At 54.8% G+C, this 25,002-nt stretch overlaps 1 protein-coding gene across 4 annotated transcripts in view; it reads right to left on the reverse strand.

Moving 5' to 3' along the window:
* Window positions 1-1,379: 1,379 nt before the first annotated feature.
* TMCC2 (transmembrane and coiled-coil domain family 2) overlaps window positions 1,380-25,002 on the reverse strand; it is a 32,684-nt gene continuing 9,061 nt past the window's right edge. For 2 of the 4 annotated variants that reach the window (XM_081120923.1, XM_081120924.1), the window contains exons 2-5: window positions 22,272-22,805; window positions 4,810-5,750; window positions 3,390-3,525; window positions 1,380-2,904 (exon numbers count right to left, since the gene is read on the reverse strand). In XM_081120923.1, coding sequence (XP_080977049.1) covers window positions 2,593-2,904; window positions 3,390-3,525; window positions 4,810-5,750; window positions 22,272-22,805 — 1,923 coding nt within the window. In that variant the 3' untranslated portion in view covers window positions 1,380-2,592. Of the gene's footprint in view, window positions 2,905-3,389; window positions 3,526-4,809; window positions 5,751-10,994; window positions 11,338-11,924; window positions 12,188-22,271; window positions 22,806-25,002 lie in introns of those variants that run through there. The other 2 variants (XM_081120925.1, XM_081120926.1) reach the window with 2 other exon arrangements.

Genomic DNA, 25,002 nt, shown 5'->3' on the forward strand with positions numbered 1-25,002 from the left:
GAACAAAACCCAGCTCCCATCAGGGCAGGGCTTTACTCAGCACTCCGTTGTCACGATGAGGCAAACAGGCCTAGTTGTGCTTTTTGCAGATGACTCTGGAGCTGAAGGTGATCTTTCCCCGTCTCCTTGAACCGTTTGCGCTGCAGCCTCAGGATGGACTGGGAGTAACGCCTACCCTCGCTGCTTCTTCCCTCCTCCCTTCGGTGTGGACTGCGGCTGGCAGTGACATTAAGAGCCAGTGCGGGGAAGGCACCTGACCTTGGGGAGGAATGTGGAAAATGTCTGCAGCTTGGAGCAGCCGACCCCCACCTGGGGCCCAGGAATCTGGGCTCTTGGCCCAGCAGCCCTCCTCAGACCCCCCAGGGAGATGTGCATGTGGTTGGAAGAGAAGGGGGGTGTAGGGCCAGGAATGACACTCTTGGAAGGCCCCATGAGGTCACCTGGTGAAACTCCTCCATGGTTACAAAAGGTGAAGGTGACTGTGAATGCTGTTCTCCTCGCGGTACCAGCACAGCACCCTTCCTGGTCTTGTTAGGGCCTGGTCGCTGACTCCTGGAGTCCCCTCCAGTGCGAGGTCATGGGCACAGCTAAACGTTTGACTTCACAGACCAACAGAGCCGCAGAATGTCAGAGCCCTTTGAAATTAGCAGCTACTTCATCCATCCCATATTACAGATGTGGAAACTGATACCCAGGGGGAACGGGAGTTGGCCACAGGTACACTATTTACAGGCCTGGACTTTGGGGTAGGTGCTTTCCCCACCCCCTCCTGCTTCCATAATGCTGGTGGCCAGCATCTCCTCCCATTAGGGAGCTCAGGTTGCCTCCAAGCTCCCACAGTGTTCTTGCTGGGAATCTAGTACCTTCTGCGGGTGCCCTTAACTGCCAGGAGTGGGAGTGGGCCACAGGTACACTGTTTACAGGCCTGGCATCTATGCTCCAGCTCCTGGTGAGCGGTGATCTGTGCTCTGGGCAGATAGCATTGCTAAGGCCAAACTAGCTCCAACAGAGGCCCCTCAGGGACGGAAGCCTAAGAAAGAATTAAGGACTCTGCTGCCCTCTCGTGGCCACCTCTGGGTATGACCGCACCATCCGCGCCTCCAGCCACTTGTCTTCTCCAAGCTATGAAAACCTCCCTTCCCCTCCTGGACAGCGCTCCAGGAGGGCTGGATGAGGTGGGTGCCATCCCACCTCCCTCTCACCCAGGTGGAGCAAAGCGAAGGGAAGAGCAGATGATTCCTTGTTCAATGTCGGATCCCAAAGGAAGAAGACCTCAGGCCAACAGGTGAGGCTTGGTTTGTATTACCCACAGCGCTTGAGTGAGGGGAGAGACTCATGGTGTCCATGGAGACAACCTAATCAATCAACACTAGACAGGATGGTTGAAAATTTAGAGGATATTTATTTCTCGTAAGGTCCACAACAGCTGGCAGCCACTCCCCTCCCCCATGCTAGGGGATTTCTCTCTCCTTTTCTGAGAAATCCCCTCTCTTCATGGAAGTGCTCATGGGGAGACTGGGATGTGAAGAGAAACCATACACAACACTCTAGAGCCTTAAAAAAATAAAGCAACAAACAACCTCCTCCACACAAATACACACATACAAAATAAATAGACATAGAAAAGAGAAGCTCCGCTCCTCCTCTCCTGGCTCAAAAGGCTGCTTGGGAGAGGGGCTGGGTGGCTTTGCCCCACTTCTCCCAGCCAGGATTATCCAGAGGCTAAATGGTATGAAGTGCCTGACAGCCAAGAATAAGCCCTGGCTTCAGAGAGAGGACTGGCGACCTCTCCCCGGAGCTCTGTAGGGTAAGGTACAAATGAACAAATAAATAAATAAATAGTACCCACCGGTGCTCCCAGAGGCCTAAGGGCTTAGGCTGAGGCTCGGGGCCCCTGGGGTCTGGTTCCCTGAAAAGAGCAGATCCAGCGACAGGCAGAAATAATGACAGGGAAAACACAAGTCCAAAGCCACACCCGCCAGGCCTCCAGAGCCCGTATCCTTCAGCTCCCCGAAGGGCCCAGCCCGGAACCCAGCCTCAAACCAGCTCTGGAGGAAGGAGGGAGGGGTGGGCTGAACCTTCTCTCGGGCCCAGCTCAGCAGGTGCCCAAGGCTGGGAAGCTCCTCTTCCCCTCATTCTGGGCCCTGGGGCGAGCAGAGCCTCCCACAGGAGGGAGCTGTGGCTGCCACCAGGGTGGGCTCTTCCCTGGGAACGCTGAGGCATGGCCCTCTCCTGCTCCTATTCTCACTGGCCTTCCTGACTGGCAGCATCCAAGTCAGCTGGGAGAAGTTCTTGTGCAACTGCAAATAATCAAAACAGTCCATCCCGGTGCCCTCCTCGGCTCCATTTGGCCACATATGTCCCCACCACCTCCAGCCAGTGCTGCTCTCGAGGCCCCTTCCAGCCAACAGGGAGAAGGTGGCAGACAGAAGCAAGAACAGAGATGGGGCAGGAGCTGCTGGAATGAAGTTTGGTCAGGAGGCCAAACTAGACACATGAAGAAGTCCAAGGGAGTGGGGAGTCCCAAGATCCCTCCTGGAGAGTCACGGCCAGATGGGGGCGGGGAGCACGGGGTAGGGACCAGCTGGCCACTCAGCTGGGCAGCAGCACGTGCTCCAGGAGGTAGGTGAGGGAGTCCCAGTGCTTCCAGAGGAGGAAGAGCATGAGGACCAGGAGGGCAGTGCTGGTGATGCGCAGGCGCGTCTTCATGAGGGGTGTGATGAAGTTGGCGATGGTGGACACGAACACCAGAAGCACGGCCATGAGCGCCAGGATCACGTTGATGAACTTGCCCAGCAGCGCCCTCGCATTGGCGTTCTCCACGCCCTCCAGCTGCACCACCTGCTGCTGCTGCTGCTGCAGCTCCAGCTTGGTGACCCGGGTCAGGCAGGACTCCACGGCCTCCTGCGGGGACACAGGGGTGGACACATGAGGGGATAACAATGCACAGGGTTCCCCCTTCAAAGGCCAGGCAGGTATAGGCTGTGCAGCTGCAGCTGGGGGCAGAGCCCTTCACTTATGACTATTTGGGGAGGCTGGTCAAAAAGTGGAGTCTTGATTAATGTGGGAAGGGGAGAAGCTGGGCCAATCCCAGCTTCCTCTCGAGGCACTGGCAACTCCCATTATTCATTGGCAAAGCTGCCACTGAAAAGCTGGGGGCACCGGCCACCCTCGCCAGGCAGCTTGCCTTTGCACAGCGCACATCCTGCTGCAGGCCTGCTTTGCTCTTAGCTCCCCCCACCCCACAATGCCCTCTCACCCACATGCCCACCTGCCCCACTGATGGCACAGCCCATGCCCAGCATGCCCCACTTGGTAAAGCCTCACCCTGCAGCTGCTGCCAGCTCTATCAGCACAGGGGCCTCCCCAAGGCGGGTCCCTGGTCATACCTGGATGTCCCGAGCTCTCTCATAGGACTGGTAGGCCACCTTCTCCTCCATGCTGGCCAGCTCCTGCTTCAGGTTGCTCATCTCGTTCTGGTGGAGCTCAGTCAGGTCATTGAGCTGCTCCTCCAGCCGCTCATACCTGGCAGAGAAAGAACGTGTGACACTCGTCCTGGCCCCAGAGCCTCCCTTCTCTCCCCGGGATCAATTCCATTCATTCTCAGCCATGACTCAACCCACCCCCCGTGTTTAGCCCAGTCCCAATTTTAACAGCGACAACAATGAAAGGTACCACTGACATAGCACTTCTTCCGAGCAGGTGCTGTGCTGAGCACTTGACCCAGATCAGCTCATGGGATCATCACCACAACCCCACAAGGTAAGGATTAGGCATCCCCATTTTATAGATGAGAAGACTGAGCTACAGAGAGGTTAAGGAATTTGCCCTGAGCTAAGATGCTCTCCTGAGTACCAGGCACACAGGGAGATAGAGTCACAACCCCTGCTCTGAAGGCACAAATATTGAAAGATGACTCTTAGGTGGGGTGGTTGGTTTTCAGGCAGGGTTCCCCTGCAGTTTTCCAAACCTCCTTCATATATATAAACAAGAAAAAGTGCTGCCCTGGCCGGCTAGCTCAGGTGGTTAGAGCTTTGTCCCGATATGACAAGGTTGCGGGTTCGATGCCTGGTCAGGGCACATACAAGAATCAACGAACGAATGCGTAAGTGGAACAACAAATCAGTGTTTCTCTCTCTCTCCTCTTTCCTCTCTCTAAAATCAATAAAAAAAAGAAAAAGTGCTAAGGATTAAATCTCCAAGAATTCCAGGGAGCAAGTGCCAATACTGCACACGGGGCACAGAGAAGAGCAGGGTGGGCAGAGGGGAGGAGGGACCAGATGCCGCATTTCCATTCACACTGACTGTGCCAGACAACTACACCCTTTAATTTCATAGGTCTGGCCTCACTTAATCCTGACGCTTCGAGTGAGGACTCATGTTACTCGCGCCTCACAGACAAGGAAACCAGGTGCAGAGTGCAGTAAATAGTAAATAGTAAGTAGAGCTGGGATTTGAGCCCAGGTAGCCTGGCTCCAGAGTCAGTGCTCTTAACCAGAGGAGAAGCGATGTAGCTGGTCCCTGCCTCAGTTTCCCCTTCTGTACACTGACCACATAAGCATCAAGTAGGGATGCTCGCAGCTCCTGAGACAGGCAGAGCCTTCCTCTCATCGGGCCTGTATGCCTATCTCCCAGCGGCTCTGACCATTCTAGAGGAAGGCTCCTCAGTGCCTCTTCCTGGTCCCTTCCAGCAGCGCAGGACCATTCTGGATGCTTCTCCACCTACTTCCACAACTCTGCGTCTGAAACCTGGGGCTCATCACCTCACACCAGGGGTGGCTGGGCGGTGGCGACGGTGAAGGCACCTACCTGTAGCGCTCCTCCTGCAGGCACTGGGTCATGTAGGTGTAGTCCCTTTGCAGCTGAGCCTTCAGGTCCTCCATGGAGTCCTCTAGGTGGGACTGTCCCTCCTTGATCTCCCGCAGCTCCTCCAGCAGAGCATCCAGGTTTCCGGGAGCCCCATACAGTGTGTTCGACTTGGGGCTCCCCAGCGCCCCAGCGGGCCCAGCCCCGGAGTTGCTGCCAGCCCCAGCCGAACTGGCGCTGGCACTGGAACACTCGTCATCGCTGCCATACTTGGGGCTGGACACGAGTGTGGCGCTGCCACTCAGTGTCCGGGCTGCCTCCTCGGGGGGCCCGTCCTCCAGAGGGTCCTTCAGGTGGGCAATGTTGTCAGCACTGCCAAACTTGTTGCGGATCAGGCTGGCGAACTCCCGGGGCTTGGACACGACCGCAGTGTGGGTGGCCTGCGAGAGGCCCGAGAGGCTGCCCTTCACGCCCTCCACCACGCCGCCCCCGAAGCCACTGATGCCGGCGCGCACATTGGCACCCACATCCTTCAGCCCCTGCTGCATGTCCCGCAGCACGTCCTTGGGCTGCCTGGAGGGCCCGTTCTGCTCAATCTCCCGCAGGCGCCGGCGGTAGTGCTCCAGCTTCTTGTGCAGCTGCGCGATGGTCTGGGCCGACTTCTGGTTCTTCTTCTCAAACACCTGCTTGATGCGGGACACCTGCTGCTTGTCCGCGTTGTTGGCCAGCTTCAGATACTCCGCCACGTTGTCGTCGCGTGCCTCCTGCTCGATCTTGATCTGCTCCGTGATCTTCAGGATCTTCTGGTGCAGGTGCTCGATGGCGGCCTTGGTCCGCTGCGGGTCAGGGGCCCCGTCGGGCACATCCAGGCTGATGGGGCCATCAGTGTCAGCATGGCCGGGGCCGCCGGAGAGGCTCACGGCCACCAGGTCTCCCTTGTCAACCTAGGGAAGAAGGCAAGCGGAGGAAGCCTGGGTAAATCATGAAACCACGGGAGGGGGCTGGCCGGCTTCCCTCACGGGGCCCTGACACCTCTGGACTTGGTTTCTCTGCCTAGAAAATGGTGCAGATGAACAGAAGACTTCAGGAAGACGTTCAAAATAACCACGACAACAGTATCCCTTCCACCTGTCACCTGTAATATAACTGGTCCCCACAACGTCCCTGAAATGCAGTCTAGGCCGATGTGTCCCTCCTTCAGGCGAGAGAGTTCAAGCCAGTTGCTCAGGGACACACAACTATGAAAAGACAGACCCTCCCGCCCAGAGCTCCTGATGCCCCACCACAGGGGCCATGCAGGTCTGAGGCTTCACTGGTCACAGGGCTGATTTCTCAGGGATGAGACAAACTGTCCCTGTGGACCCAACCTCCCGAGGCTCCTGCCTTGGGGGGGCCTCTTCCTCAGGCCTGACCGAAGCTACACTTTGAGCCCAGGGCCGGCACAGGAAGCCTCCCCACCTTCCCCACCCTCCCCACCCCGCCTTCTCTAATACAGCTCAGCGGGTCACCTGCCTCTGCTGACACCCTCCCAGCTGTTACCTTCCAGCTCCCTGGAGTCGTCAGCAACCTCTTCCGCTTCATGACAGTGGGAGCACTGACCCTGCCCAGGCTCCCCAGAACCGGGAGAGGAGCACACCCCTGTCGGCCCCGCTGGCCAGGTCCCCGAAGACTCAAGTCCCAGAAGTAACCCACAGGCCAAGGGAAACAGCAGTGTAGGGACCTGGGGGTATCAGCTGCCCAGCTGGGAAGGGGGTGAATGTGCAGGAAAGAGATGACAGTCGCTTTTCCTCACCAGCAGGCAAGCAGGCTTTCCGAGCACATCGGGGTGGCAAGAAGGAAAAAGAGAGACTGATAAAGGGGGTGGGGCGGGGGAAGGGAAGGTCACAGAAGACAGGAAAGATGGGAAACGCAGGTCAGATGAGAGCAGGTGGGCCTGGAGCCCCGTTCTCCCGGGGCGGGTTCCCCACCGGCCTGTTGGAGGATCTCTTTCCACAAGCGAGTCCTCAGCGTCTTATCGCCATGCAACAGCGGAAGCAGCAGGAAATGGCTCAACCCCATGTATTTTTACACAGAGCACACCCCAGCACGGCCGGACAGATCGTCGCTTTCTATACGTATGGGGGGCAGGGCGGGTGAGGTGTATGTGGGGGGAAGGGTTAAACACAAAGCAAGTGGCCCGGTCACATGCTCCAGAACTGGAAACAGCCCATGCCAATTACAGGCAGAAGTCACCGAACTCAATGTCTGCCGAGGTACAAAGTATTGGAAAACACTATTGAAAACAATAGCCCTGCCAGACTCAGGAGCCGGGGAGGGTGGCTCCTCCGTGGGCTTCCTCTGGGCCTTTTCAGGTCATGGCTCCACTGGGAATGCTGGGGACACCGCGATCTTAAAGTCAGGACTTGCCTCTTACATTTGGCTTGGGGTCTCCCCTAGTGCCCCCTGGCCCTCCTGCCAAATGCTCCTACCTTCTGGACCTGCTCCTCTGACTTTCTGACCTGGTATACCCGAGGAGCCTATTCCACAGCCCTTACATGGAATGTCCCCAGGTCTAATCCTGCAGTTAAAACCCTCCCATGCTGTTCCCTGCAGTGACCGCAACAGCCCATCTCTCAACTGTCCTGGCACTAGGTGTCCCCACCTGTGACACAGGGATGATCATATCTACTCTCAGGTCTGTTGTGAGGGTCACATACGATGAGCCCTCGCCAGCACGGAGCACAGCGCAGGGCATGCAGAACGCACTCAGAAATGTCTGGGTCTATGCAGCGCAATTCTTTTTTGGGGGGAGGAGGAATAAAATTTATTTAAGAGGTTATACCAACAAATTTACTCAATATTGATACTGCATAGATAGTAAACTACATTAAATTCTATCTGCAACACACAGCTTTATAATGAAGGAGCTTGACCCTCAAATAAGCCACTGTGCTTTCCAGAGAGACTCAGCTCTTTCCCTCCTTCCGCGCTTTTCCTGGAGGGAAGAACCCCAGAGAGTCTGGGTCTGGCTGCAGTGCTGCTCGATGCTCAGCACGGGCTGTTCGCTCCTCTTCAGAATGAGGACAGCGCCTGTCCCAGCAACTTGGAGAGTGGGAGGAACTAATGAGACATGGATTGGAAAACTCTGTGAAAAGTGGAAATGCTTTAGGACTACAGAGGAGTGTGAAATAGCTCTGCTCTAGCAGCCTGGCGTCTTTCCCCGACTTGGAGTCCATCTAGCTTACCAATGGGAAAGCAGAGTTGAAGCTGGCTGTGAAATCCCATGAATGAGAGAAGGGGCACTGGGAAACCCAGCTGTGTCCTGGCCCCCTCATCCACCCCTTCTCTGCCCTGGGGGTCCTATAGGACACCAGCCCCCTGCTGCCCCTCCACTGAGGTCTGCCATGCCCGGGTCCTGCCGGTGGCCTCCAGTCACAGAACATCCCCTTTGCCCTCTCACCGTGGAGGAGGGGGGCATGTGGGAGGAAGTGGGGAGCTGTCCACTCCCTGCCCTCCCCAGGCACACACCCTACAGCAGTAGTGTCCTTTAGGGCCTGAAGGGAGGTGGGTGGCTGAGGGAAAGAGAGCCAAGGAGGTGGCAGAAGACAGGCAGAGGTACAAGGAGGGATGATGCTTTAACTAAGAAAGGACCATGAGAGCACAAGAAGATGGAGAAAGCTGTTAAAGGGATGGAGTAAGCAGAGTATGAGAAAAGAGGAAAGAGGTTTGAAAAAAAAGCAATGAGGCTACAGGACCTGTGCTGGAAATGGAAAGGGCATGAAACTTGGAGTCAGGCACCAATTTAGAATTCTGGCTTCACTTGGCAGCTGTGTGCCCTTGGATATGTCATTAACTTTTCCGGGCCTCAGGTTTCCCATCTAGAAAAGAGGTGGATCCTAGCACTCTCCACATGGCCTCACAGGGCCTGGACTCCCGCCCCCCCCCCCCCCCCCCCCGCCCCCACAGCTCTAAGCAAAGCCAGATTAGGCACTCGGCTGGATTACAGGAGCTCCCCAGCCCTGGCTCCCAAGCCTCCTCCTCTGGGGCCTGAGCTCACGTCCTCATGTTAACCCGCCCAGACACAGGACAGCGGCTCTTCCTCTGCACTCACCCAGCAGCCTGGATCCCTGAGGCAGGGAGCACACAGCAGACAATGTCAAACAGAAAGCATCCCGGCTCATGTGAAGCTCCGTGGGGGAGGGAAGGGTCCTAACTATAGTGTGTGCTCCACACCTGAGATCCCCAGGTCCCGAGACTGCAGAGGGCTCCCAGGCTGACTCCCCTCCCCCAGGGACAGACAGCCCCTTCCTAGGTTTACAGAGTGCTCCTGTTAGGGTTGCCAGAGCTGTTGACAGAGATGGGGCCTTCCTGTCCTAGCTATCTGCTCAGGGCTTGGAAGGCCAGCACTAAGGTAGGTCACTCTTACACACACAGATCATTGGGGCTCCTATGTTTCCATTCAGGAGGGTGCAGCAGCCCTGTCTTATGGGAAGAGGCGACCCTGAGGTCCCCTCCCAGAGTCGGGAACGAGGGGGTCAGGTATCAAGACTGCCTTGTCTGAGGGTCTGGTCAAGCAGGTCAGAGTCCAAGCAGGACACTGCCCTGAGCAGGGCCTGGGCTTCCAATGGCTAAAGGCCCAGCAGGCAAGTGGGATGGGAGCTGTCCGTCTCGGGTGACTCAGCAAGATGCTCCTATCTGTTTACCCCTGGCACTGTGACTCTGATTTGAGCACCCTTCCAGAGATGGAGAACACCCAGATTCCCTTTTTCTATGAGTTCCCAGAGGAAAAGGGAGGGAGGTAAGCCAGGCCAGGTGGAGAGGAAAACCCATGGCCAGCTAAAATCCTTCAGCTGAAGAGGCAGTTGGGAGGGACATCTCCAATACCGACCTAGCACTCCAGCCAGAGTAGGCAGGAAAATTATCCCAGCTCTTGTTCCTGGCATCAGGGGCTGGCCCCATTCTACCAAATCAGTGGGCACGGCTGCTGGGCTGCTGGCTCTTGCTCTTCCTGATGGAGACACGAGGCAGCACAGCTGACCCCAGCACTTCCAGGTGGAGAAAAGGTATGGGAGAGGGGTAAGGGAAGGACACCAGCCCACCCAGTGGTTCCACCGGTGCCTGGGGGCCTAAGCAGCTTTTCTCCAGAGGGCTGGGAGGCAAATACTTAGACAATGGGGTGCACATGGGTCCATTCATGGGGTAAAGAGGGGTGAAAAACTCCTGCAGTGACATCCCAGCCACCACATGGGGGACTCAAGGGGCAGGGCAGATGTCCAAGGTTCCTGGCTGTCCCACGGCCCTCCCTCGGTGATTTACAAGCAATCTCACACTGCTACAAGGATTTTGAGGTGCAGAGAGCACACAGACACATTCATCCTTTCATGCAGCACCTACGACCTCAAGGCAGCCAGGCACTGGCTGAGGCTTTCATCAGCCTCCTCCTGCAGCCAGCGGGTGCCTCCCGCCCTGACCCTAAGGGCTACTCTGTCTTCCCTGGGAGCCATTCCTCTCATCTCGCCCTCAGCTTCCAGGCTTTCCCTTAGGTCCACCCTGGGTTCTGGTCAAAACCACACCCTCCGCTCAGTCGCTCCATTTCCTACTCTGCTGTCAACAATGCCCTTTTGTCCGTACAAATGTCCTACAGTCCCCTCTGTCTCCTCACTCCCACAGACCTCTGATCAGGCCCCTGAGCTGCCCTCCCACCTTGGGGCCTCCTCTGAATTCTCCCAAAGCTCCGATGATGACCCAACACTTTGCTGCTTCTAGGCTCTCCTATTTTCCACCTGGGTCAGGGCTCATTGGACCCTCTCCCCCTCACTGTTTCTCCACGTACAGAAACAACCCACAACTAGGAACACCCGTTCCACTCAACTTCATGTCAACTCCTCCAGCCCCAGGTGGAGTTACACATGGCTGCTGGTTTCTGGAAGCATCTGTGGCAGGGTTCCCTCGCCTCCTGCACAAGGTCCCCTTCCCCGACCTCAGAGGCCCTCCTCCCAGCACTGGTCAGCCTAAGCCTGGAGGCTGGGTGTTCACCCCTCCTCCCTTCTCCCATCCACAAAGAGTTCTCTATCATGGAGAGAAGAGGGAGCCAGACCCTGAGACCAGAGGGTGAGCACAACCTTCCTGACAGTCTGCAGAAGTGGCTTTCTCCCATCACCCTGCCCCCACCCGTGGGCTTCTCTCCTTCCACCCACCAGGGGCCTCACCTGTGTGGGTATCATTTCCTGAAGTTGTGCCAGTGATGGGGTGCCAGGGTCTCTGGGGCCCCAGCTTTCTGCAGGCTGTGCCAGATCCCCAGGGTCACAGTTCCTGCGTAGCACTGGGCTTGCTAAGGGGAGCCAGGGCCTGCAAGCAGGGGTGCTGGAGCTCTCAGGCTCTGCAGCCGCCATCTCCAGTCTGAGGCCCAGCCCAAGGATTAGGGGCGGATTGCTCTGGGAGATTTCCCCCTCCCCTGGGGCTCGTGCACTGCTCCTTCCCATCGGGAAGGGAAGGAGACAAAGGGTTCACCAGGCAGGTAGGCCAAGCTCTGATGAGGTGTTGCCCAACCCAACCCGCCTGCCCCCAAGTCCAGCTGTTGCCATGTGAGTCAGCGTACGTGAGGACACCCAGGGGTGACAGGAAACAGCCCTAGTACACGTGTACCTGCATCAATCGCTCCCATCTTGCATGCCTAGAAATACCTCCACCATCATAGCCTGTCTCACAAACAGAGGCACAGTCCCACTGCCTCCCTTCCTCAGACTCCTAACGGAAGTGGGTCTCTTAGCCAGGCTTCCAGGTTTGAGAGCTCTCCAAAGCCAAAAGGGCTGGAGCCCGGAGGGGGGGCTCCTTGCTGGACCCTTACACAGCCAGCCCAGCTGAATCCTCAGCCTCTCTCCCTGCTGCGCTTCCCTCTGGCTTGAGGCACCATCACTCTTAGTGCACCCTCCCTCCTCCAATAACCAGCCTGCAGCCAGCCTCACCCGGGAATTCCTCTGCCCTGAGATCCTCTCCTGGAAACGCACTCTCTGCTCTGGATACCACTGCAGCTACTTCGCTAGCTTCTGCTTCCCACTCCCTGCCCTACCGCCTACCCTCACCCCCAGCCGCGCTCCCCAGGCAAAAGCACCCCCGATAAAACTTAACGGTAAACTCACAGCAGCCTCTGCCTCCTTGGCCTTCATCTTGACAGTGCCAACAGGAAATCCTGGGAGTGGCCAGCAGAGGGGGCCAGAGGTTCACAGTTGAGGAGAGCAAGCCGTGAGAAGGGCAGTGGGAAAGCCAGAGTTCAGGGGTCCGCTGAGCCTCTCTAAGGGCAGCTTCCCATGGCAGAGTCACCGGTCAAAGACGACATGGGTCCTGTACCCACTTGAGCCTGGTGAGGGACTCAGGGCTTAAATACTGAGGGTCAACATGGATCATGCTGATGGGGCGGTCCCGAGTTCAAGAAGGTGTGAGGAGATAAGAAGGGCACAGTGCTATCTCTGGGGCACAGTGCTTTCTCTGGGGCCCAGTGCCAGGCCCTGCGGCCAAAACAACAGGAGCAGGAGTCCCCACACCCTGGGCTTGTGCAAACCTTACAAATATTTGTGGTGGCCAATGACTTGGGGTTTGTGAGGACAGGAGCCTAGCAGAAGCAAAAACACAGGTTCCAACTTCTGGGGCCCGCTCTGACATGTGGGGTCAGAGACATATCAGCGGCTCCCCTGTTTATAAATGATGATCTCTCTCAATTTTTACTTGAGGCTTTGGCACTGAGCACCTGTCCTCTTGCATAATGCTTATGTATAAATAGGTCTTATGTATAAGTAGGAAGGCAGGGGTCAGATCGCAAATATGTCCAGGCCCTTCACTGTGCCTCGTGCAAGACTGACCCTCCCTCAATATTTATGTCTGTAAAATGACTGTGATCGTCTTATTTAGCTGCAACAGAAGACAGTCCATCTGCAGTAGCAATGGAGACATCTGGTCCTCTCACACTCAAGACAACCCTCCCCTGGCCCCTCCTTTCTAGGCTCCACTAAGCTAGGATTTGTAACTTTTCCTTACAAGCGAAACAGGAGGAGAAATGGGAGAAGGCAGTGGCAGCAGGAACCAGAGGTGGGGAGGAGCTGAGGAAGCTGAGCCCTGGGGCTCTCTCATGAGGCCTCACAGGTCTTACTCCCCAGGCTGCCAAGGCTCAGAAGCACCCAGAAGAGCTTTCTACAAGGCCACACCGCGCCACCAAGGTGACCATGAGGAAAGTCACCCCAACACGGCACCTGGCATCTCCCTAATGGGAGGGTTCAGCTCCCCTTCCAGGCACAATGTACCCATCAGCACAATAACTGAACCTCGGGAAAGGGGCAGGTGCAGCTCAGGGGTGACCAATAGTCTGCTAAGAGAAAAAGAACACACAGGAACCTGGGGGGCGCCTAATGGGCAAGCCAGCAGGAGAGAGATCCCTCTTTCTCCAGTCTGTTTCTGCCTACATGTGAGAAATGTTCTCCAATCTGCTTCCTGTCTGGGTGGGGGAAGCAGGAGCCCAAGGCCTCATGACGGACGGTGAGGGTTTGGTCTCACTTCCAGACTTGCTAAGAGACCTTGTTCAAGTCACCACAGGCTCCGATACTCAGCGCCCACAACAGCAGTGGGAGGACTCTGGGAGGAATGGGGGCTCGGAGAGCCCTGGCTGAGACTTCCAGTGGCACAACGAGGGCATGGAGGCGTAAAGCTGCTGCGAGTCCCTGCCCTGCCACTCACCAGCTATGCGGCCTCGGCGTCCTACGAGCTTCTTCACGACTGCGAGAGGAGGCTGCCTGAAGGAACAGGCCTTAGGAAACGAGACCGTGGTGGCGGGAGATGGGGGAGAGCGGGAATGAGCTGAGCCCTGCAGACTTTTCTGAAGCGCAGTCTTGGTTTTCTAGCTGCTCCCAGACTGTAGTAAAGGTGGAATGGGAACATGACAAGCCATAGGTTTTGTTGAAGTAGATGACCGGTCCTGAGGCTTCCTCACCACCTGTGTATGTATACACATACACACCCCACACCCCAGTCACTATAGAAACTACCTGGAAGACTTTGCCTGGGACAGAAAAAGCCAGAAAAGTGGCTGCCTTAAGGAGAACAGTTGAGAGAGTGGCCAGTGAACACGGGAAGAGCTGCAGTGGGTGCCAAAGCCACAGGCTCTGAAAGGACAGGCGCCACAAGGCTGGGTAAGTGCCACTATGTGTCCTTCCTGGTAAGTCCTGACCGTCCCCTGGCTTCCCTGCCACCTGCTCTGTGGCCTGGCAGAGATGCAGGCCCCATCTCGGCCAAGACAGAGCAGCCACTGTCGATGCGCAGGCTCAGGCAGCTGAGCGGTGGCAGGTGTCTCTGGCCTCACTCTCTCCACATTTGCAAGTTAGCCTGAGTCTGGGGGCAACAGGTGGGCGCCTGTCATCCTGGAAGGGACCCTGGTTGAAAGCCCAGGTCCTGTTCACAGGCTCTCCTCTCTGCACGCCCAGCAGGCTCAGCCCTCTCCTTCGCTGGGCTTCCTTAATTTAGTTTTCTCTTCCCATCCCCTGATTTTCATGCCACATCCCTTCTTTCTTTAATACTCTAAATATTAAATTTTTTTTCCTGTGTCTCCCTTTGCTCTTGTTATCGCTCTTCAGTGCCTCCCTGCTTTTTAAAATCTCCCTACTTACTTTTTGTCTTGGGAAGAAAAAAAAGCACATAGCACACGTTCTGAAAGATGGGAAACCTGAGAAGTCATAGGCTTTGGGAGCAAAGACCAACGCTGAAAAGCAGCTAAATTTAGTAGCTTGGAATACAAGGTGAGACCTTAAGAAAACCCTCGGCTCCGGGGAAGGCTCCGCTTCTCCAGGGCTCACCTCTCGGGCTTCGGGGCTTGGAAAGTGGGCAGTGTTGGGAGGTCTCTCCCCGAGCACTCGCTTTTAGACGCAGCCGGCAAGTGCATATTCTTAGAAACCCACGTTACCAGGGAGCCCTGCCTCCCTTTGGGGAAAGGCAGGAGGAAGGGTCATATTCTTCAGGATGAACAGGGAACCAAGGTGGGTGTGTTTCCCAGGGGCGCGTGGACAGGCCGGACCGAAGGGGCTGAAGAAGCAGGCAGAAGGGCCACGGCAGAGAGTCACAGGGCGACATCGCTGCACACACCACGCCGCCTCTCCGCTGCTTCCAGGGAGGAAGGCCATCTCTACCGCCCACTGGTGCTTTGCCTGTCACGCTCCTGTTTAGGGGAGTCCTCCTTGGGCACAGTCATGAGCCAGATGCTGGGCAGTGGAGAGAACCACGTACCTAGGTCACTTTAAAAAAAATAAAAATTGGTGCCAGGCAGGTGAAAAGGATGACAATGCCAAGTGTTTCATAGGCACTTTATTTTCCTAGGGGAGGGGACCTTGGGGACACGTCCAAGAGGAAGTGATCTAGAGAGAAGCACTATCTCCTTTTTGGGCAATTTTTAGGAAACAGAGCACCCTCCACTCCACCCTGTTTGCAAGAATCATTTCGAAGGATTCATTTGTAAAAGCAGAGGACTGAAGCACAGAACTCTCGGGGCGTCCTGCTGCCCCAGGGGCTTGGGGCTTCCCGTGAGCTGACGTGAGTGACCGGAGGAGAGTGTACGTGGAAGTGCTCTGCACCCTGCCGCATGCGGCTCCAGGAAGGCGCGAAGGGACATGACCAGCATGTCCCAGGGGCATGCCCACGATGCCGCTGAGCCCCAGGAGTCATGGGGCCCGGGTAATATTTGGGTGTGGAGCTGCCTTCTCAGGCAGGGAAGAAACCTTATATAATGAAGTTAATATTACAGCGCACTTGTCTTTCCAGGGCAGGGTTCGCCTTTCCAGCCACCCCAAGGAGGCCTCCTGGTCACAGTATCACTTTAGATCTGAGTTCGCTTTTGCTGAGCCTGCTGAATTATTCACTAGCTATGGATACTGGCCCAGCTCTGGGGTCCCAGTGGTGGGGAATCAGGACAGATGGAAAAAGATGCAATGAGAATTCCCCAAATCCAGACTTGGGTAAAGGTCAAAAAGGACAAAGGAGCCAGGGGCACTGAGCCGGCCTCTGCAGGAGGTGGGAATGGGCCGGGGGCACTAAGAACGGTCAGACAAGCCGCTTGCAACACCGCAGCGCCTGTTGCTGCAGAGAAGGGTGGTCAGAGAAGGCTACTGTTCCCAGAAACTTCACTCGTTGACTCCCACCCCACCCCCACTGCCAAGCAGGGGAGCTCTCGGTTCCCTAGGAGCCCAGAAGGGATGCAATAGGTGGTGAGCACTCCTTGCTGCTTCTATCTCAGAGCCCTCTGCCCCAGGGGATATAAATAAAGAAAGTCCAAACTGTGCCTATGAAAAGAAAGAAAAGGCAGAAGCAGGGATCGGGTTCGTGATACTATATTTCCATTGCCTCATCTGGCACCAGAGGGGACGAGGGTCATGTTTCACATCTCAGGGATGTGCTGGATCAGGGAGGAATGTGCGCAGTGTCTGGGAGGCCTGTGCCAGCTCCCATGACCCATGCCCACATCACCAGTGTCGGCTCCTCGGCGTCTGGAACCAGATGACAGAGCTCCTCTTGCTGCTGACTGTTATCGGCTCTGGCATGGGGGCTGACACCTGAACCCTCAGCACAACTTCCCTCGGCAGCACAAGCATGCGTGTCTGAGGGAGCTGAGGCCAAGGCTGCAGCTGATGACCCTGAGGGAGGAGGCTGCGGACCTGACTGCTGTCTCCCACCTGAGCTGGGCTGGCATCATCTCAGCCCCCAGGAGGCGCAGACAGCCACAGGGTCTCCTACAGGGTTGGGCCTGAGCTCAGAGCCAAGCAGGTTGCGAATGCATGACATCAGGTCTCACTCAGCGAGGCGGCATGGATATCTAGCTGCACCCCGGGGAACTCTACTTTCGGAAGCCAGAGCTAATCTGGGCAGCCCTGGGCACTTTCTGTCTAGAAAGAAAGTCATGGATGTCAGTGGGGAAAAGATGAGTAGAGGATAATTCCAGAGGCCAGCTGTCTGCTGGGGCAACTAACTGAGCCCATGATCCTGTCGGAAAGTCGAGAGGAAGCTGCCGCTTATGTTCTCTGGTGTCAGAGCTTTAGGTAAGGAGCAGAGTCCTCATTTTATGGCCCCTCTCCTGATTGCAACGGGAACCCTAAAAGGCAAGGAGTTTTACCTGAAACTGCGGAATTCAAAGCAGACTAAAGAAAGAACTTATTAAAAAAATTAAAGTACAAGTGACATGCAATATTCTATTAGTTTCAGGTATATAAGTGATTCAACATTTACCTTACAGAGTGATCACCACGAGTGTAACCATCCATCACCATACAAAGTGATGACAATATTATTGACTGCACTCCCTGTGCTGTGCACTGCTTGGCTTGCCAGATACCATAAGACAGACTGCTGTGGTGGGGCCTGAAGGCCCCGGGGAAATAGGGGCTTTTAATCACTGGGGCAGGAAGCAAGAGTTTGTGGCAAATCACAGAACTGCCCTGCCTTGGCCTTTGAGGCTTTTCTGAGGCTGCTGGGCTGGCTGCCTCTGGCCCTGCTCTGCCTGAGGAGCCTTTGCACGCAGGGAGGAGGAGAGAAGGGGAGATAGGATGAGGTGTGGAGGCGGGAAGAGAGAAGGCAGCTGTCCTCCCCAGCAGCAGGATGTGAGTTCAGGCTGGCAGACTCGAGCAGGTACACGGGTGACTGTGAACGGGAACAGCGCCACAGGCTCTAAAGGTGTATGCATTTGCGTGGACAGGCCGAGGGACCCCTTCGGCCTCCCATGTAACTTGGCCTACAAATTCAGACACATTAGCAGGCCTCACAGATGAATGGCCTCACCTCCCCCAGCTGCCAAGGGGACATGTTTGGAAACCTCTCTCTGCAGAGCCGACCCCACCCACCTCTGAACCAGCAGGCTCCCAGACGTAAGTAAACCAGAGCCCCTGGCGCCTGCCAAGATCTGTCTTCTTGGCAAGAGCCCAGGGCAAAGGGCGGCCCCCCACTTGCCATGCCCTTGGAGTACCCAGGGGTGCTTATTTACAGAGGAGTCTTGTTGTTGGATGAATCTGGTGGGGGTGTCCAGAGTCTGCTCTGCTTTAGGTAATGAGCCAAATGCCACTGGTTTCCCCAGCTGGGGCCTGGAGATAACATGTCCCTGAGACCACAGGGAAGTCCAGCCATGACATCATCTCTACACTTCCTCACTCCCCAGCACATAGTCCTCTCTCCCATCCTGCCTGCCTCAAAGCCACGGGGCAGCAGGCGGGCCTGTTAGTAAAAGCCCTCCTGCCACTGGGCCCCTCCATGCTAGTCTTCTATGGCTGCCCAGATGCCCTCTGTGAGCTCCCAGCGCCCACCCCATACTGCAGTTTATCCTCAGAGGGGACCAACCACACTGCACAGAAGGGGAAGGGAAGAGCAGGGCAAGGTGGGGGGCTATTCGGCAGAGCTAGCTGTAAGCCCAGCACTCCTGTGCTAGCCCTCTCCACAGACCCACCATGCACAGCCCAGAAGGGGCAGGATGAACGTGGTGACAGCCAGGCTTTGAACAAGGCTGAAAGGGAAGCAATCCGACATGGAAGGAGTAGGAGAAAAGGGACACCGGCCGCCGGCCCCTGCTAACCCACTCCCCAGTAATGAAGGCAGGACGAAAGGGTGACTCAGTGTGCCTGAGTACATATTTTCTAGGAACTGCTGCCCAGCAAAGGAAAAAGAAAACACAGAGTGTAGGAACTCATGAGGAACAAGGCAGCTCACATCCACTGTCACTGCACATGTGACCAGTGGCTCCTCTGCAGCCTCCGGGTTTCCCAGGAGTAAGGCTACACACTGATGGGGACCCTGAAGTCATGTCACCTGCCTTCTCTAGTCACCTGCCAACACCCCAGTGTACCAACAAATGATGATAATTTTCCCCCACTTTATAGATATAAGACAGAGTAGTTACCTTGCTAAGTATCACACAAATAATAGAAAGCAGAGGCTGAGATGACAACTTTTTCTGTTGTTTTAAAGGGAAATCATTTGAGGCACAAACTCAAAGACAGCTAACTGGGCTTGGAGGGAATGAATGACAACCAGACTATGTCACCAAGGCTGAACTGCTGCTGGGACGGTGGGCACCCAAGCTCTCCTCAGGGCTCCAGGTCCCCTACTTTCTTGGGCTGGGGACTGGATAAGCCTCTCCAGGACAGCCCAGTAACTCCAGCTGCCTCCAGGGTGTTTTGATAACTCAACCCCCCACAGGACTCTGGACAGGGCTCTGGTCCGAAAGCCAGCTGGTGCATTCTAAACAATGGCAAGGGGTGTGTGTCGTGGGAGAGGCTTATGAATTAAAAATAGATGCTAGTAATCACCAGGGAGCTTGCAGAGAGCATGTGGGGCTGTGTTTACTAGAGAGAAGAGAATGCCTTCTATTCATGCCCAAAGACCAGGGTGGAACCACCATAGCTTCTCACACCAACCAATGGCCTCCGGGCCTGGGGAAGTCAGCTGATAGAGCAGGGCCCCTTCCCTGACCGGGAAGTACACCGTCTCCTCAGGACCTCCAGGGCCACACCTGCCTGACCATGGAGGGACAGCTCCAGGTTAGGAAAGTTGTATCACTGAAGGGAAATGGCAACCAAGAGATCAAGTCACCCTCCCTGGGCTGAGGCAAACCTGCTCCCAACGATCTTGCATAAAACGATCTCTAGTGGTTTGGGTGACTTCAGATGAGTTTGATCTGTGGACACGCTAGAAACATGGGATTTAGTCTCCTCTCTACCATGAACTAGCTTGTTTGTACCCTCAAACAAGCAGCCTCTTGATTCCTCTAAGCCTCAGTCTATCCATCTATGAAATGGAGATCATAATACCTGCTCTGATTCCTTCACAGGGATGTTATTAAGATTAACCAGGCAGTGCACATGACGAAGCTTTGGAAAGCTGAAAGTTCTAAATAAGAACAGAAAACAGTCACAGGAACAACCATTTCCCCCATCACCACCCTGAACCCAGGGAACCATCCCCCAGTCAGCTCACCCGAGAGTCTCTGGGCCTGGTCTTGAACGGCAGCAAGAAGAGAACCCTGCCTGCCCTCTGGGTATCTCCAGGGTAACGTGAAGGCCAAATACCAGCCACATGGAAAAGCCTCGGGAGGGGCTTCCCAGCCCCAGTGTTCTCAGTCAGCAAACATCTACAACCCTTCCCAGCTTCCCACAGTGCCCACTGCCCACATGCTCCATCTGCTCCAGTGGCAGAGACAACAAGGTTCACGTTCTCTCTCTTCGTAAAGTAGCTGTAGTACCAGAGACCTTCACTTAATAGGATTGTTCTAATTTGATTTTTAAAATGTATTCACTGACTCAGCAGTGAAAGGTGGGCCTGGCTGCTTTACACGCAGAGCGCTTGCCCGTTAAGGGCTGAAGGTTGTGCCGGCGCCTTGGAGTCCCTTCTTCACAAGGCCACGTGGAGTGGAGACACATCCACTGGCGATACATCCAGATCTCACTCTCAGAACAGACTTCTTCACAGTTGAAACTCTGCTTACAAATGGTCCAGTGCCATCATTTTAAATACTATCTATATACTGACAACTCCCAAATGTATGCCGCCAGCCTGGATCTCTCCCTGAGACTCCAGATTTATTCATCTGACTGCTTAGCATTTCCATGTGGGTGTTTAATAGCCATCTCAAATGTAGCATGTCTAAAACCTACTCCGATTTCTACCCCAGCAGCCCTTGCCAAATATCTGTTCCATTTGTCGTTTTCCCCCAATTCAGTTAATGCAATTTCTTCTTTCCAGCTGCCAGGCCAAAAACATGCATGCCATCTTTGCCTGCTCCCTGTCAGGCCCCAAATCTATACAAAATGGATGTAGCTTGATCTCTGAAGCAAATCCAGAATCCAGTGACTTCTCCTTACCTCCAGCCCTCCCACCCTGCTGTGTGCCATCGTGACCTCGCCCCAGGAGCATTCCAGCAGCTTTCTGGCTGGGCTCCACGCTCATGCCCTGGCTCATGGCATATTCTCCATCCAGCAGCCAGAGTGGTCTTCTTAAAAAAGTGTCACTCATCTGCATAAAACCTAATGACTTCCCGTCTCACTTGAGAAAAAAAGTCAAAAGCCCTTTTCCTGGCCTACTAGGCCCTATGTGATCTGCAACCCTTCCTGCCCAAACCAAATTGCCTCAACGCGATATCACTGGCCTTTCTCTTCCCCAGATCAGCTACTCATGCTGCCTCCCCTTCCACCATCTCCTCAATGCCCTGAAACTGGTTTCTTGTTGGTTCCCAGTGACCCCTCCACTGCTTGATACTACCCATCTGCATTTCCAAATCCAGATCTGACCTGTCACCCCTGTCACACTTCCCTCTGCTGCCTACTTCCTCCTTCCATTTCCCGTCTCCTTTTGCTTCGGAGTCCTCTCTCCAGGTTTACTCCTACATATCTGGCTGCTCTGTCGCTTGTATGTCAGATCCGTCCTTGGTCTCCTTCTCACTCAACACATGTCCTTCCAGGGGCTCATCTACACCCACGATTTCATGCTCGGTGCTTACTTCCAGGGCGCTAGCCCCCGCCCAGGCCTCGCCCCATGAACCCCACTGCCAACTGGTGCTCAGTAGTTGGACAACGGCAAAGCTGAATTCATTACTTTCCCCCAAAACGTGCTCCTTCCCCCCATGTTGCCTCACCTAGAGAATGTCCTGTCCCTAAACCCTGGAATCATCTTCCATCTTCCACATCCACTTCTCAACTTGTACTCTTGATTCTGCCAAATGCTTTCTGAATTTGCCTCCTGCTTTCTGTGCCTCATTCTCTGCTGAGGCTGCCACGGCCTCTAGCACAGTCCCATCACCCATCTGTCTCCCCTGTTCACTGAGCTCCGTGAGGATGGCACCTCTGGCTTGTTCATTCTTACAGCACCATTACGAGTATTCGATAAACACTTGTTACATGAATAAATGAGTGGAGACATTCAGGAAGTACTAAACTAGATTGTCCCCTTACTAAACAGCACTTCATGGATTCCTCCTCTATCTTCTTTGGTTGGTAATAATAATAAAAATGCTACTGTACCAGGCTCCATTCCATGTATTTTATACATATAGACCCATTTAATCCTACAGCAACTCTACTATTATTATCCCCATTTTCAATTGGGGAAACTGAGGTACAAAGAGGTTAAGGGACTGATGCAGCTGGTAAGAGGCAGAATCAGGGTTGTGCTCTTAACCATCTCACTGACTGCCTCTCAACAGCATGTTTACAGGAAACAAACCAAAATTAATATCAGCCTGAGCAAAATATAATTGCGAAAAAACAGAAATGAGCCGTTTGGGGCCATCTCTGGCTTTGGCTTAGTCTACCTCTGACTGTTTCAACTAAGCAGACAGTTCTGCAGGCAGCAGGGTGTCCATACCCATTACCCAGGGCCCTCAGCTTAGCTCCCCAGGTCCAGAAGCACCCCCTACACCCCAAAATGGCACTTGCCTCTGAGTAGCCCCCTGCCTGAAAGGCCCTCATCTTGCCCCACCTCACCTTGTCCCCGATGCCCTCGGCCTCCTCAGCCAAGAGGTACACATTGCCACCATCTGCCAGCAGCAAGGCCGTGTCAGTGGTGGAAGAGGAACGGGGCCGACACTGGTGCTGGTGCAGGATGGCGGTCAGGCTGCTGTCCTGGGGGGCCTTGCGCAGCAGGTGGGGGCTGCCACGCTGCGGCTCCAGGGAGCTGCTCTTGGTGCGCCGGCTGCTGCCCCCGCTGCTGCCCCCACTGCTGTGCAAGCTGGCGCCCCGCTTGATGGAGGGCCGGGAGCGGATCTGCTGCAGCACACGGTTGAAAGCGGTGGGCCGGGCGGGCAGGTCGTGCAGGGACATGGCATAGGAGACCCGATGCATCTCTGGGGAGCGCTCCTTCTCATCCGGGGAGTCATGATCAGACACGCCCTGCTGCTGCTGCTGCTGCTGCGAATCCTGAGACGGCTGGTGCTCCCTCTCTCGTGACCGGCGGCGGCTGTGGAACAGGTGCTTCAGGCCGTGGCTGAACATGGAGCCCTCTGAGAGCTGCTGGATTTTCTGAAGAGGAAGAGACAAAAGACCCTGGTGAGTGGGAAGCTCCTGAATGCCCAGCTGGTGCAGACAGAAATGAGGAGTCTGCTCTTGGGTGATCAATGTAGCTACTACAGCTGCCTGAATCTGGAGGACCCTATAAATGGCCCGTCACACCTAAAAGATCACGCCTTGCAGAAAGGTGACAACCCACACCTGCTCCTTTCATTCCAAAGAAATGCACTCCCGTGGCTCCCTGCAGGACATTTCCAGTCCACACATGGGTTCAGGGTTACTGGTCATGAGATCCTTGTGACTAGTGTGGGGCTCACAGAGGCACATGCAGGCAGCACTGAGGCTGTATCCCTCTGGTTTGATTTTCCTCCACCCCTAGACCGTCCCTCTTTCTAAGGCAGGTACTCCTTCAAGCTGCTCGGACTCCTCTAGACCACCAGGCATCCATTTCCAAAAAAGGCCTCACTGCAACACTGTGGGAAAATCAGAGTCAGACAATCAGACTATACTGTTGTAGCAGACACTGCTAATTGCCCACTCAACATCTTTTCCCCTTTCTTTCTTAACAACCAAACTGCAAAGCCTTCACGCACCTTGCTAAAAATTCTTGCTTCATCAGACTCCCTTGCAGCTAGGAATAGCCACAGTTTTGGCCAAAGAAAAGCAGGGTGAGACTTTCTAGAAAGACTTGCTTTCCTGATAAAGGTCCTGGCCCTTCCTACTTCTTCCCAGTTGGAATGTGGAGGTAAAGATTGGAGACGCAGCAGCCATCCTGCCACACGATGACTGGCATGATTTGAAAGTACACACGCACACACAGTAGAGCCCAAAGGACAGGTCTGGGAACTGGATGGCCCTAAGGAGCCACCAAACCAGTTGTGAGTCCCTATCTTGGGATTCTTGCTGCATGAAATAAATAAACCTAGCTTTGTCTATACAATTCTAGTATGATTTTCTGTTATTTGGAGCCAATCTCGTTCCTGATATAGTTGGCAATAAAATAAACATCACTGGAGCTTCCGAGTCAGAGAATACATCCACATGCCAGGAGGGTGGGACACACCTCAGTTCCTTCAGGACAGAAGCTCCTGTACTTGGGACCCCTCCAGACCTCACCTTATGTACCTCTTCATTTGGCTGTTCCTCCATGTCCTTTATAACAAACCGATAAACTTAAAAAATAAACAAACTTCTATGGGCATACTTTTAGTGTAGTCAGCAATGCGACCATTTCTTTAGCATACATATCAAAACCTGCTGTCCAAGTGAGTGCCTTTCCCCTCAGACTGGAACAAACCAAAGAGGGCCTGGGGCCCAGCACTGCCCTGCCACAGCCGGCCCTCCGAGCTCTGCTGCTGAGATGCCCCACCTGCTCCCCAGGCAGGGCTGCTCAGAGAGGCAGCTGGACCACAGGCCAGGGCGAGACAACGTGTGGAGTAATTCCAGGCAGCTGCTTGTCGGGGGGCTGATTTACCTGGCCAGGCTGAGCCCTCGGCAGAGCTTTAGGGCCAAAGGGAGAAGGGCTGGGACTCGGAGGACCAGGTGAGAATCCACTCTGCAACTCCTGACGGGAAAACTCTGAGCCCAACCATTTGGGCTCCGTGAGCCACGTGGGTGAGGAACAGCTGCTAATCGCATGAGGCAACCTCCATCATTTTAAAACATTCCAAAGAATTACACTTCCTGGCTTTTTTTTTCTACAAACAAACTTACAGAGCAAAAAACTTAGACCATGTAGAAACTAAAAGGTGCCACTTAGATCTTCCGAGAAGCTGACCCGCGCTCACTGGTACTCTATACCCCAGCGCCGAGTGTAGGCCGCCGCACTTCCACGGGATGGCAATAAACACACCACCGAGTATTTGTGTAAAAGGTCAAGGTCAGGACTTTCACTCTTCACCTCATTGAGTCTCACCACAATCCTCCAAATGGGCGGGGCCCTTGTCTCACCCATTTTCCTGGCCAGATAAAGTATATCATCACAACTAATGGCTTATGGCTTACAGTTTTCAATGTGCTTTCTCTCCTGCATTATCTCACTTGATTTTCCCAGAAACCAACAAAATCAACAGCAATAACATTTCCATTTTTAGATGAGTAAATTAAGGCTACCACCATTCCTTCTCAAGAATTTAATTCTGGAGCTGCCCGTGAGACGTCAGGCTACCCAATGCCAGGTTTCCCATGGGAGTCACCATCCCCTCAGGGC

The sequence above is a fragment of the Miniopterus schreibersii genome, assembly GCF_964146895.1.
Source record: "Miniopterus schreibersii genome assembly, chromosome: 19".
Taxonomy (NCBI): Eukaryota; Metazoa; Chordata; class Mammalia; order Chiroptera; family Miniopteridae; genus Miniopterus; species Miniopterus schreibersii.